The 12,375-nt window shown below is 36.9% G+C and overlaps 1 protein-coding gene across 4 annotated transcripts in view; it reads left to right on the top strand.

Annotated features, from left to right (window-relative positions):
• Positions 1-12,375, top strand: part of LOC135739977 (uncharacterized) — a 35,655-nt gene that overhangs the window by 7,744 nt on the left and 15,536 nt on the right. Inside the window, exons 7-10 of one of the 4 annotated variants that reach the window (XM_073811895.1) lie at positions 2,070-2,135; positions 2,459-2,524; positions 6,026-6,091; positions 6,412-6,477. In XM_073811895.1, the coding sequence (XP_073667996.1) occupies positions 2,070-2,135; positions 2,459-2,524; positions 6,026-6,091; positions 6,412-6,477 (264 nt within the window). The remainder of the gene's footprint in view (positions 1-2,069; positions 2,136-2,458; positions 2,525-6,025; positions 6,092-6,411; positions 6,478-12,375) is intronic. The other 3 variants (XM_073811896.1, XM_065258018.2, XM_073811897.1) reach the window with 3 other exon arrangements.

Genomic DNA, 12,375 nt, shown 5'->3' with positions numbered 1-12,375 from the left:
ATGAATATGTTAGCATTTAGCCTACCCCCATTCATTTCTTAGGATCCAAACCGGGATGAATTTAGAAGCCACCAAACACTTCCATGTTTTCCCTATTTAAAGACTGTTACATGAGTAGTTACACGAGTAAGTATGGTGGCACAATATAAAACATGGCCATTTTTTTAAGGCAATTTTCAATGAGCTATTGTTTTACATGCTTGCAAGAATTATAAAAACTAAAATCCAGGGTTCATCTTTTTCACATTTTCTAGGTTTATGGAAGCACCGGGAACCCAATTATAGCACTTAAAATGGAAAAGTCCGATTTTCATGATATGTCCCCTTTAAAAAAAATCCCAATAATTTAATCACCCCCAAAATGTTTATGTCTGTCTTTGTTCAGTTCAGAAGAAATTCAATTGTTTTTCGAAACATTCCATGATTTTTCTTCATTTAATAGACTTTATTGGACCCCAGTACGATTGTCATTTTTAGCAAGAAAAATTGAATGTTTTCCACAAAAAATGTAATTTCTTCTCGACTAAACAAAGGAAGACAACATTTTGGATGACATAGGGGTGAGTAAATTATTTGGATTCTTTAGATAGTGGAGTAATCATTTAACAGACTTTCGCTCTACATACTCTCTTGCCTACATATTTTCTATCAAGGAACACAGAATATTGTAAGTTATGAATATAGCATTAATTCAAGTTATGGATGGCCTTTAAGCTTGTAGATATTTTTTATTTAGAGTTTGTCATTTTAGAACATTTATTTATTTTCTTACTATATTTTTATAGATGTATGTTAAAGGTGCTCTAAGCGAATTGAAGCGTTTTAGACCATAAAACATTTTTTGTTACATACCGGAAACATCTCCTCACTATCTGCTTGCTGCCTGTCCGCTGATCAAACTGTAAAAAAACGCGATCTTTGTAGACAGCCCAGGCTTCACAAACGGCAATATCAACAAATGGCCAAACCTAGCATCACAAATCAAAACAAAGTATTCCAGCCAATAAACGACAAAAAAGATTTGGGGGTGGGGGTTGGGCGCGTTCATGAAACCACGGAAGGGAGGGGGAGGGGGAGGGGGAGGAGTTAGCTACGCTCCGTCTGTTTGAAAACAGTTTCGAAAGTCAACAATAACTAACGTCTCGCAGATTCGCTTAGAGAACCTTTAATTTATCTACAATTTTTTTTTAAATGCCCTATAATAAAATGCATTGCCTTCTGTATTGCATTTTTGTTTCGTACATTTACAGGTGCACAAATATTGCATCATTATCATTTCATTAAGACACCACTGTAACGTCCGAGGCTCAATAAAATTACACTTAAAAGGCCTAAACAATGTTCTTCAAATAATTTTCATTCAAAATTATATTTAGCTGCTGTATAGCCTGTCTTATTCAACGGGCTGTTAAACGCTTTATTCTCATTGTTTGAGAAATGTTCCATGAGTATGCATTATTTTTTGATAAACGCACACTTAACCTGTTAAATGTCTTAAAATAACCACTAGAACGTCTTAGCAATATCTGTGGTATAAGTGTAATAATTGGAGATAGACCTGTGCATTATTTGTGAATAATTGACACCCAAGGTGCTATTGCGGCATGCTGCAAGTGTGCATTATGTTCGAATAATTAAATGGCCTCTCCTCATCAATTCGGTAAAATGAAGGCGGTAAAACCGCATACAGCGCTACTGAGCCACGCAAAATTTAATTATCACAAGGGAATTCCTTCAATACGACAGCCCTACTGTGAAGTACAAAATGGCTTAAAACATGTTTTATTAGGCAGGTGAGTAGTGAATTATTGCACAAATACCTGTAAAGTGATTAAATCAAACTTTGAAACAAAATTCATGCAGTAAGGTCATCTGCAAAGTTAACTGTACACACATTTTCATTACTTTTGTCCACTGTGTCTTTAGTAAATCCTGATAGTAGATTTAAAACGGAAAGGGTTTTTGCGCTGATGCAAGCTTTTAATATATGTCTGGTCCTTTTTTATTATTTTGAACCTTTATCTTTAGTAAATGCTTTACAGTAGATTTTATTTTCATTGTTTTTACAGATGATTACAGATGTTGTGACCACCGAGACATTTACACCGTGTGTCCCTGAAGCAAGTTCACATCAGGTATTACATAGTTTTGTAAAATACATCAATGTAAAGGCCAGCTAGTGTTTAATACCTCAATAAATCCTGTTGTGTGATTCATTTAAATACTCTTCTCTTGTATATTTTGCATCTGAAACTCCAACATATGCAGTAAGGTCAACTGCAAAGATAACTGTCCACACATTTTCATTACATTTTTTTCACTGTGTGTCTTGTAAATCCTGACATTAGTTTTGCGCTGATGCAAGCTGTAAATATATGTCTAGCCCTTTTCTTATTTTGCACCTTCATCTTCAGTAAAATTCTTACAGTAGTGTTTATTTTCATTGTCTTCTTTACAGATGATTACAGATGTTGCCACCACTGAGACATTTACACCGTGTGGGCCTGAAGCAAGTTCACAACAGGTAGTGCATAGGTGCATTATTCTTTATACAAGATGGAGTTTTAATTTGAATGCATGTTGGTTTATTTTATATCTGCAAAGTAGAAAGTTGATGTAAAGACTTTATATACTCTTGTTGAGGCCTGACTAAAGAATACCATTTCCAGGTCCAAGCCTCTACTCGCTTCATATGAGTGTACATTCTCAACAGCTGTTTATGAGCGCTATTTCTTCATATCACACATTTAAGCTAGAGCCTGAATGATATTGTTTTTTTACACATTACCAGTGCGGTCTCCCTTAAGATGCAGGCAAAGGTGTGAGAGAAGGGAAAGCTCTCATTTGTCATCTATTAGCTGGTGACATTAAATGTTAGTTTGGAACCATAGTAACATTAATGGCGTTTCTGCTATCACTGTGGTTAAATGCCTACGTGGGGACGTGCATCGTCTATAGACCCTTTTACAGCCCACGTGATCAAATAGCCTGTGCGCCCATTTAGGCAACTGAATTGTTGTTATTCCCCATTGGTTCTAACGTGTTAGCAACTCAAAGTTTATTATAACGGTTTCCCAGCATCAAAATGTCTGGTTGTTGCATTTGGTTGCACAAATATAATATACGTATATATGTATATGGCCACATCATTTTTGGCCATCTGCTAACGCCTTTTATCTACTCCGCCATAGTACACGGATCTGGTAGCTGTGTTGAAAAAGTTGATAAGTTAACTTTTTAAAATAACTTTCTCTGTCAGTGTTGCTTTACTGCTGATTCTTGCCATACTTCCTTTGCAAAACTGTGCGCGCATATGTTTCCACATCATCAATGTGTACCAACAGTAAAAGGGTCTATGCACACCATAGCTATTCCTGGTCGTAGTTTCAGATTGTGCTCAAGCTTAAATATTTTTCACAAAGCTGGAAGTAGCTAATTCCGATGTAGGGCTTCTTTCACCCAACTTTTTACATCCAGCTGGTGCAACCAGCTCTTGATGGAGCATTTTGACCTGGAAGTTGACGTCAGACTTAACAAGTGAATATTCAAGCACTGTGTTAACCTGACAACACACTGCACTATAAGGACAGAATGGTTTGTCAGGACACTGTAGGGGGATGTTAGTCTACACATTTGTGAATCTGACAACACACTGCATTGTAAGGACAACAATTTGGCAGGATGCTGTAGTGGGACATTAGTCTACACCACTTCTGCAAACTGTGGGTGTCAATAACAATTTCATAACACACTGCACTATGAGGACAGAATGGTTTGTCAGGACACTGTAGTTAAACAGTGGTCTGCGTCACTTGTGAATTTTGTTGCTGAAAACGCTAGCAGCAACTGTTGCTTTCGAGTATGGCTGTTGATGTAACCTCAATCTCGTTTTGGTGTTCTACTAACAAGCCAACCGCATAGGATTACAAGCAACCACAACAAACGCGATGTTCATGTTTAATTGATGAAACTATGCCCTTCTAGTTTTACACTTTATACATGTATAATAAAGGCCAAATAGATTGTCAATGAAATCGAGCGTTAAGAGTAACTTGTTTTTCGTAAATTATTATAATGTAAAAAAATACCAGGCTATTCATAATGTTAAATCACGCAATGAATATGTGAAAAGCCTTAAGCACGCAAAGTAAAACTGAGATGACAATTAGCTTCACTTACATCTTAATTAGGCCTATTTTAAACTTTTAAACTGCATTTAATCAAATTGATCAACACTACAAAGCACCCTAATGTAATTGATTGTTTGGCAACATTTAAACCGCTTTTTGATAAAAAAAAACTTTAAATGTTTTATTTTTGTATAGCCTATCTGCAGCTTTGGCATCACAAATGAGCGAGTTGCAGCCAATGTAATGGCGGTGGCAGTATTGTTAACAGACTGAACGCTTGATTTCACCCAGGCATTTAGATATGCTAGCTCCTTATCAACAAAATCTGGGAAAAACATAAACACGATGATCATGTGCCGACTCAAACTGTTTCAGTACGTCCTCTACATTATTACAGAGAGTCTGCTTTATTAAGATTACTCCACTTTCTTAAAAGGGACATTTTTCACAAGAATTTAAAGGAATAGTCTACTCATTTTCAATATTAAAATGTTATTACCTTAACTAAGAAGAGTTGATACATCCCTCTATCATCTGTGTGCGTGCAGGTAAGCGCTGGAGCGCGCTGCGACGCTTCGATAGCATTTAGCTTAGCCCCATTCATTCAATGGTACCATTTAGAGATAAAGTTAGAAGTGACCAAACACATCAACGTTTTTCCTATTTAAGACGAGTAGTTATACGAGTAAGTTTGATGGTACAAAATAGAACGTAGCGCTTTTCTAAGCGGATTTAAAAGAGGAACTATATTTTATGGCGTAATAGCACTTTTTGGAGTACTTCGACTCGGCGCAGTAACACCCTCCCTCTCCCATTATGAGAGGGAGAAGGGGAGCGGACTTTTTGGGCGAGTCGAAGTACTCCCAAAAGTGCTATTACGCCATAATAATAATAATAGAAATTATTACCATTATAACATCAGTCATAACATCAGTCACATTTATAATCTATAGACCTGCACTGTCTATTAATATACTATACATAGTATTGTATTATATTGAGTTTGATAAAAGGGGTCTAATTGCTTCATATATCAGTGCAAAAACAGTAAGTGTTTTCGTGGTGCTTTGACAAACAGTGTCAGCTTTGTTAATGGCAAAGAATGTTTGGGGTGGTTAGATTAATGAAATATAATGTGAAATTAATATTAATTTTCAATAAATCAAAGTGTTGTGTTGTGTCACACATTATTAGTTTTACGTCACATGTATAGTAGACCATTATTTGTCAGTGGGTAATAATTGCCCTTTTCACCGGCTACCACCACCAAGTAAATTTCAGATCTGTGGGAAACACTGCAACGTTTAAGAAAACAAGGCGGCATGTGGTTTAAAAGATGGCAAGTAAAATAAAAAGCATATCTGTATGCAATACAGTTTCATTATTGTTCATTATTATCCAGAGCGCCTTAATATAACTTGAAAAAAATATGTGCGACCAAATCATATTTTGCGCCAGTAACTGAAAAAGTTGGTAGCGCAAGTGCCACCAGTGGAAAAGGTTGGTGTAGTTCCCTGCATGCACTTCATCTTTGCACAGCGGTTTGTGAATGTGTTAGCATTTAGCCTAGCCCCATTCATTCCTTAGGATCCAAATAGGGATGAATTGAGAAGCCACCAAACACTTCCATGTTTTCCCTATTTAAAGACTGTAACATGAGTGGTTACACCAGTAAGTATGGTGGCACAAAATAAAACATGGCCATTTTTTAAGGCAAATTTCAATGGGCTATTTTTTCCACTGTGTCTTTAGTAAATCCTGATAGTAGATTTAAAACAGAAAGGGTTTTTGTGCTGATGCAAGCTTTTAATACATGTCTGGTCCTTTTTTATTATTTTGAACCTTTACCTTTAGTAAATGTTTTACAGTAGATTTTATTTTCATTGTTTTTACAGATGATTACAGATGTTGCCACCACTGAGACATTTACACCGTGTGTCCCTGAAGCAAGTTCACATCAGGTATTACATAGTTTTGTAAAATACATCAATGTAAAGGCCAGCTAGTGTTTAATACCTCAATAAATCCTGTTGTGTGATTCATTTAAATACTCTTCTCTTGTATATTTTGCATTTGAAACTCCAACATATGCAGTAAGGTCAACTGCAAAGATAACTGTCCACACATTTTCATTACATTTTTTTCACTGTGTGTCTTGTAAATCCTGACATTAGTTTTGCGCTGATGCAAGCTGTTAATATATGTCTAGCCCTTTTCTTATTTTGCACCTTTATCTTCAGTAAACTTCTTACAGTAGTGTTTATTTTTATTGTTTTTACAGATGATTACAGATGTTGCCACCACTGAGACATTTACACCTTGTGTGCCTGAAGCAAGTTCACAACAGGTATTACCTACTTTTGTAAGGGTGTTTTCAGACCTGTAGATCAGTGGTTCTCAAACTGGGGGCCCTGAGATGGTGCCAGGGGGGCCCCAGTTTTATGACATTTTATAAAATGCATTAAGTTATCAGGAATTCTGTGTAATGAAACTTCAGAAAAATAAGGCTAGTAACTAACAGCACTATATTGTATATTTTAATACGTTTTGGTTAATTCAAATTTTATGTTTTGTCATATATTTTCTTTGGGGGGCCTCGAAGGGCACAAGTGGGGGTCACTGTACACAAGGGGGGCTGCAATCCGAAAAAGTTTGAGAACCACTGCTGTAGATTGATTGCTGAAACTGGGGGTTAAATGGCTACAATGTTGCAATTTCATCTAGGTTAGATTTGCATTTATAGACAGTATTTCCAAATGGACCAGACTTTGTGAATACAAGTCATATGCGAGTAAACTCTCCTTTAATTGGCCAGAGTGCATCTGTTTATTTTCCATGATTCCACTCAAAGTTGTCCTCAGGATGGATAGACAGCAGCTTTACAAGATTATTGCGTGCTTTGTTGGTAACTGCTGTTATATTCAGGGGTGCACATAACTGGTGTGCATGCGCAATTAAAATAAAATGTGCACCAGACACACTCTAAAATGAGTTTATGCGTACCAACTAGGGATGCTCCGATCAGGATTTTTGCAGACGATACCGATTACCGGTTTGTGATCTTCGAGATTGGCCGATTCCAATATTTTTTTAAGCTGATATGCAAGCTCTTTGATGACTCTAACTGTTAACATCTTTTCTAGATAAAGTAACGCCACAGCCTTTGTTATATTACTTGCAGTAATAAGGTATATAACTGTTTTAATAGAGACTCAAATAAATAAGCACAACAAATTTTTCTTCTGCAAAGAGATATTTAATGTTTTTAAAAAGGTTTGTCTCCTAAAAGTAATAAAAAACACTTCACAATCTTTACTGTATGAATTAAATATACACGCATTCGTATGAAGTATAACAGTTCCTTAGTCAAGAGCAGAGAGTGATTTTATTGAAAGATGAATTGGGATACTGCCGCTTTAAGACGTGAGGGAGATCGCTCTGTTCACGTGCACTGATAACTGGCTGCTGTGTGTGTGTGCGTGCGGCAACTGATTGCAGACAAGAGCAGCTGTGAGGAAAATGATGTTTAAACACTCAAAACTTTAAAACGCATGCAAATAATAAACTTTTGGCATGAGGATGCAATTGTCTGCAATAGATGTGTTGTATACACCGTTTGATGGGGATGTGAAGATGCGTCGCGCTCTTAACTGGATCACGTCCTTATAGAAAATGCACATATCTCTGTAAAGGCAGAGAGAGAAATACAAATCTGTACGTCGCACATGAGCAACGGGTTGTAAAAATTATTGCGCTACGTAAAAAAATGTCTCTAATTGCAGTCGCATTCAGGATCCCTATGATGACAAAAGTAAACAAAAAGATCGGCTTATGAGATTGGCAGATTTAGCGAGCAACGATCGAGTCATTTAATGCCATTATCGGCCGATACTGATCGGACATCCATAGTACCAATGTTGCTGGAATTTTGTTACATAATTACTTAATTAACTGCAATATAATGCATTCCTTTGTGCATCATTGGTAAGTTAAATTATTAAAAACCTGTTAAAATGAATTTGTTAGCAGCGATGCAACAATCACTGGCCTGATTGGCCAATTTAAATATTCAAGCTCAAAAAGACCTTAAGATCAAGCTTAAAGAGGTCTTAATACTTAAAGGGCGTGTTGCAGGTTAACCACCACTGTCGGTTAATGGGTACATAAATCACTCAAGATATGTATATCATTTTTAAAATGTCTCAAAAATGGTCTTAAAGACCACTTTTTTAACGTTTTGGTATTAACGTTTTTTTACGCAATTCGGCGATGACGTCACATTGGGGAGAAGTGGAGAAAGCCTCAGCCAAAACCATAGAGAGAGATGAGACATTTATTGCCGTTTAATACTTGCATATATCATTTGGAAATCATATATACATCGTAGGAAATATATAATGTGGTATACTGCAAAGTTACCATGCTAATTATTATTTATGATATATGTGGAGATAAATAAAACTTCGCAAATCTGCTGATTTGATCCATTCATGTCCTGACCACCAGGCTAGAGATTTTTAAACATCCTTAATCCACACTTCTAGTCTATTGAATAATATCTAAAATATATTGGTTTGTGAAATAAAAGGACGCTTTGTTATATTGTTTATGCGATCATAAAGAATCACACGATCATTTTATACGCAGAAGCAGCAGTCAGCAGCTGCAGCACACTCCGATCCGACCGCATACACTGTAATAAACAGGCGTTCGGCGGCTTTTTACATCACGACAGGCTATGCCATTTGAGGAGGGACCGCTCATTAATCACTGTTTTTTTTTATAAATCCTGTACATGATTGGACCTGCCGAATGGGTTGAGCACTATATACTTTGCTGATCAGAGAGGCTGCACAGTTTGACCTGCAGGCTGCGGGAACCGGCCGTACATCACGCCGCCAGACGGTGTTGCTAATATAACTCGATGTATAACTATTATAAGACCAGCCCACCGGGAAAGTCCCGACTCTCCCGATTGCCACTCCACTACTGGCTGGAAGTGAGTGCGTTTTGGTCACTGGTCGAGAAGCTTTCCCCGCGAACAGATGTGACGTGCTTCACTCAGCTTCTAGGATTTGAGACATGCTGCCTAAATCCGTTTGTGCTGAAGATCGCATACACCCGTTTCAGGCTGTCGGTCGGTCGGTCGTCGTCACTTTCAATGCTCTCAAGGCGGCTTTGGTAAATTCTCTCCCCAGCAGTGCGTTGTGGGGGAAAGGAGAATCATTGCAAACCGCTGTACTTTTTCGTATTATATTCCGTTTTATGATACCCAACAACATAAAATACAATGAATAACAGTTTAAATGTCTATTATCAACAAGCATTGCACAAATTCGTTGAAAAATGTAATCTGCAACACGCCCTTTAACTTGTTTGATAAGTTTTGTTTGCATGCACCTCCTAAGCATGAGCGTGATCTGCACCTCAAGGCTTCAGACAGCACACAAGTACAAGCAAATAGAAAAGACTGCACACAAATGCCAACTGAGTTTGTTTTCTTGCACTTGAGCGGACATTTTAACACAAAATGATCTCAAAATCCCGTGATGTGGTACACAGACTTTTACACATTAAATGAATTTTAACAGTTTGAGGAAAAAATGTGTGTGTAACAATATATTAGATGTGTGCACTTAAATTAACGGTACACTCTAAAAATTGCTGGGTTCTTGTTACCTTACCGTTTGCTCTGTCCAGTACTGACCCAGCCATGGGTTAAAAACAATCCAGCATTAGAGCGTATAAACCTGATGCTTTTTTATGTTAATCAAACCACAAACAGAGGTTTATAGTCATAGATCATAGTTTCCTTGTCTTGAATGAATACTGTGTAATTTGGATTAACCCTCATGTGTTGTTGGGGATGTTTTCATCCACTACAGAGTTTTTTTTACTCTTAATTTGGCCGTAACTTTCTCTCTGTTTTAGCAAATTGAATGATTTTTGGTGACAAATCTTATATTTACATATATTTTAAGAAAATGCTTTGAAATTTTTTAAAAACTCAACGATATACCGTGGGCAAATTTACTACCCTTTCGTGTTGTTAGTGGATGAAAACATCCACTAAATTCAACCACTGTAAAAATTTATCAGATGAATATTTTTTCCAATTTTTTTTCATAAATCTGTTAATCAACCTCAGTACTGATCAAAACTACCAAATCTTCACAAAAATTCCATGATTTTAACCCTTTAATTGCCAAGTTTATAAGGTGTGTCACTGATTTGGGGAAAAAACACACACAAAATGACAGATTTTCAATATAAAAAGTGATTGTAAACTGGATTTTTGTTTACCTTTTTCAGAGTCTTGAACATGTCTAAGATTGGTAAAAACATTGGCTTTGAAACATTTTTAGTTTTTGTGTAGCATCAGTTTTAATTTTTTTCTCCCTCATTTATTGTTATTGGCTGTTTTTGCCCCATTGACTTCCATTATAACCACATTTTTTGATTGCAGAGCTATGACACCTTTTTATCATGCATTTTTGAATGTTGGTGTTTTTTCCTTTTGCTAAGAGGTCAAATTTGTAATTTTTACAGTTTATCACCATGTGGCACTATTAACCCTTTAGTAGCCCTGTGCAAAAACAAAGCTTAATTTCTGACTTGTACATTGAGTTATATGGAGTATAACTCCATAATAAAAGCATATTATTGTGTGTGTGTGTGTGTGTGTGTGTGTGTACCTGGTAATTATCACGTTGTGGGGACCAATTGTCCCCACAAAGATAGGAATACCAGTGTCTTTGTGACCTTGTGGGGACATTTTGAGGTCCCCATGAGGAAACAAGTTTATAAATCAAACAAAATGATGTTTCCTGAAAATGTGAAGTAGGAGAAGGGTTTTTGTGATGGTTGGGGTTAGGGAAATTTTCTGTAAAAATCTTCTCTGCATCGGATTTATGAACATCATTTATTATGAACACAAAAACAACTTCAAATAAATTGAACAATGAAGCAAGAGTAGAGGATGGATGGAGAACTAAACAATCAAACTAACTTTTAGTGTGTATGTGTGCCGGGGGTGTGTTCAGTATTTCCAGCAGGACTTGCAGCATTTCACTTGGTGCTCTCTGCAAGTGTGTCCACCACAACAGATGCAAGTGCTGACATGTTTGTTCTTTGCACCAATTGCATGTTCCCCTCTTCACTCCTGAGCTGCTGGTGTCTGTGGATTTGTGTCTGGACTCTGGAGAGACAGCTGCAGGAGACTGAATCTCTCTCACCAGTGCAGTAGCAACTGGTGTGCGAGGGTGATGCTCTCTCCTCAATATTGCTGCAGAGATTTTCCCAGGTCTTCTAGGAAAGCCTTCTCCTAAACAGCTTTTCACCTCCCTCGTGCATGAGTTGCTGTCCCTCCAGACAAACTTGCAGAGATCACCAAGTGATATGCTGCAAGTCCTGTTGGAATGACTAAACACTTATGTGTTCATAATAATGATGTTCATAAATCTAATGTCTAATGCAGAGAAGATTTTTATATAGAATATCTTTTTTTCATGCACATACACACACATACGCACGCACGCACGCACACACACACACACGCGCACGCACACGCGCACGCACGCACACACGCACACATACGCGCGCACACACACACACACACACACAAATATGCTTTTATTATGGAGTTATACTCCATAAAACACAATGTACAAGCCAGAAATTAAGCTTTGTTTTTGCACAGGGCTACTAAAGGGTTAATAGTGCCACATGGTGATCAACAGTAAAAATGACTAATTTGACCTCTTAGCAAAAGGAAAAAACACCAACATTCAAAAATGCATGATAAAAAGGTGTCATAGCTCTGCAATCAAAAAATGTGGTTATAATGGAAGTCAATGGGGCAAAAACAGCCAATAACAATAAATGAGGGAGAAAATTTTTTAAACTGATGCTACACAAAAACTAAAAATGCTTCAAAGCCAATGTTTTTACCAATCTTTGGCATGCCCAAGACTGTGAAAAAGGTTTAAGAAAATCCAGTTTACAATCACATTTTATATTGAAAATCGGTCATTTTGTGTGTGTTTTTTCACCAAATCAGTGACACCACTTATAAACTTGGCAATTAAAGAGTTAAAATCATTGAATTTTTGTGAAGATTTGGTAGTTTTGATCAGTACTGAGGTTGATTAACAGATTTATGTAAAAAAATTTGGAAAAAATATTCATCCGATACATTTTTATAGCCGTTGAATTTAGTGGATGTTTTCATCCACTAACAACACGA

Source organism: Paramisgurnus dabryanus, chromosome 2, assembly GCF_030506205.2.
Source record: "Paramisgurnus dabryanus chromosome 2, PD_genome_1.1, whole genome shotgun sequence".
NCBI lineage: Eukaryota > Metazoa > Chordata > Actinopteri > Cypriniformes > Cobitidae > Paramisgurnus > Paramisgurnus dabryanus.
Note: the sequence above shows the minus strand (reverse complement) of the source record. Positions and strands in the feature narration are given on the sequence as shown.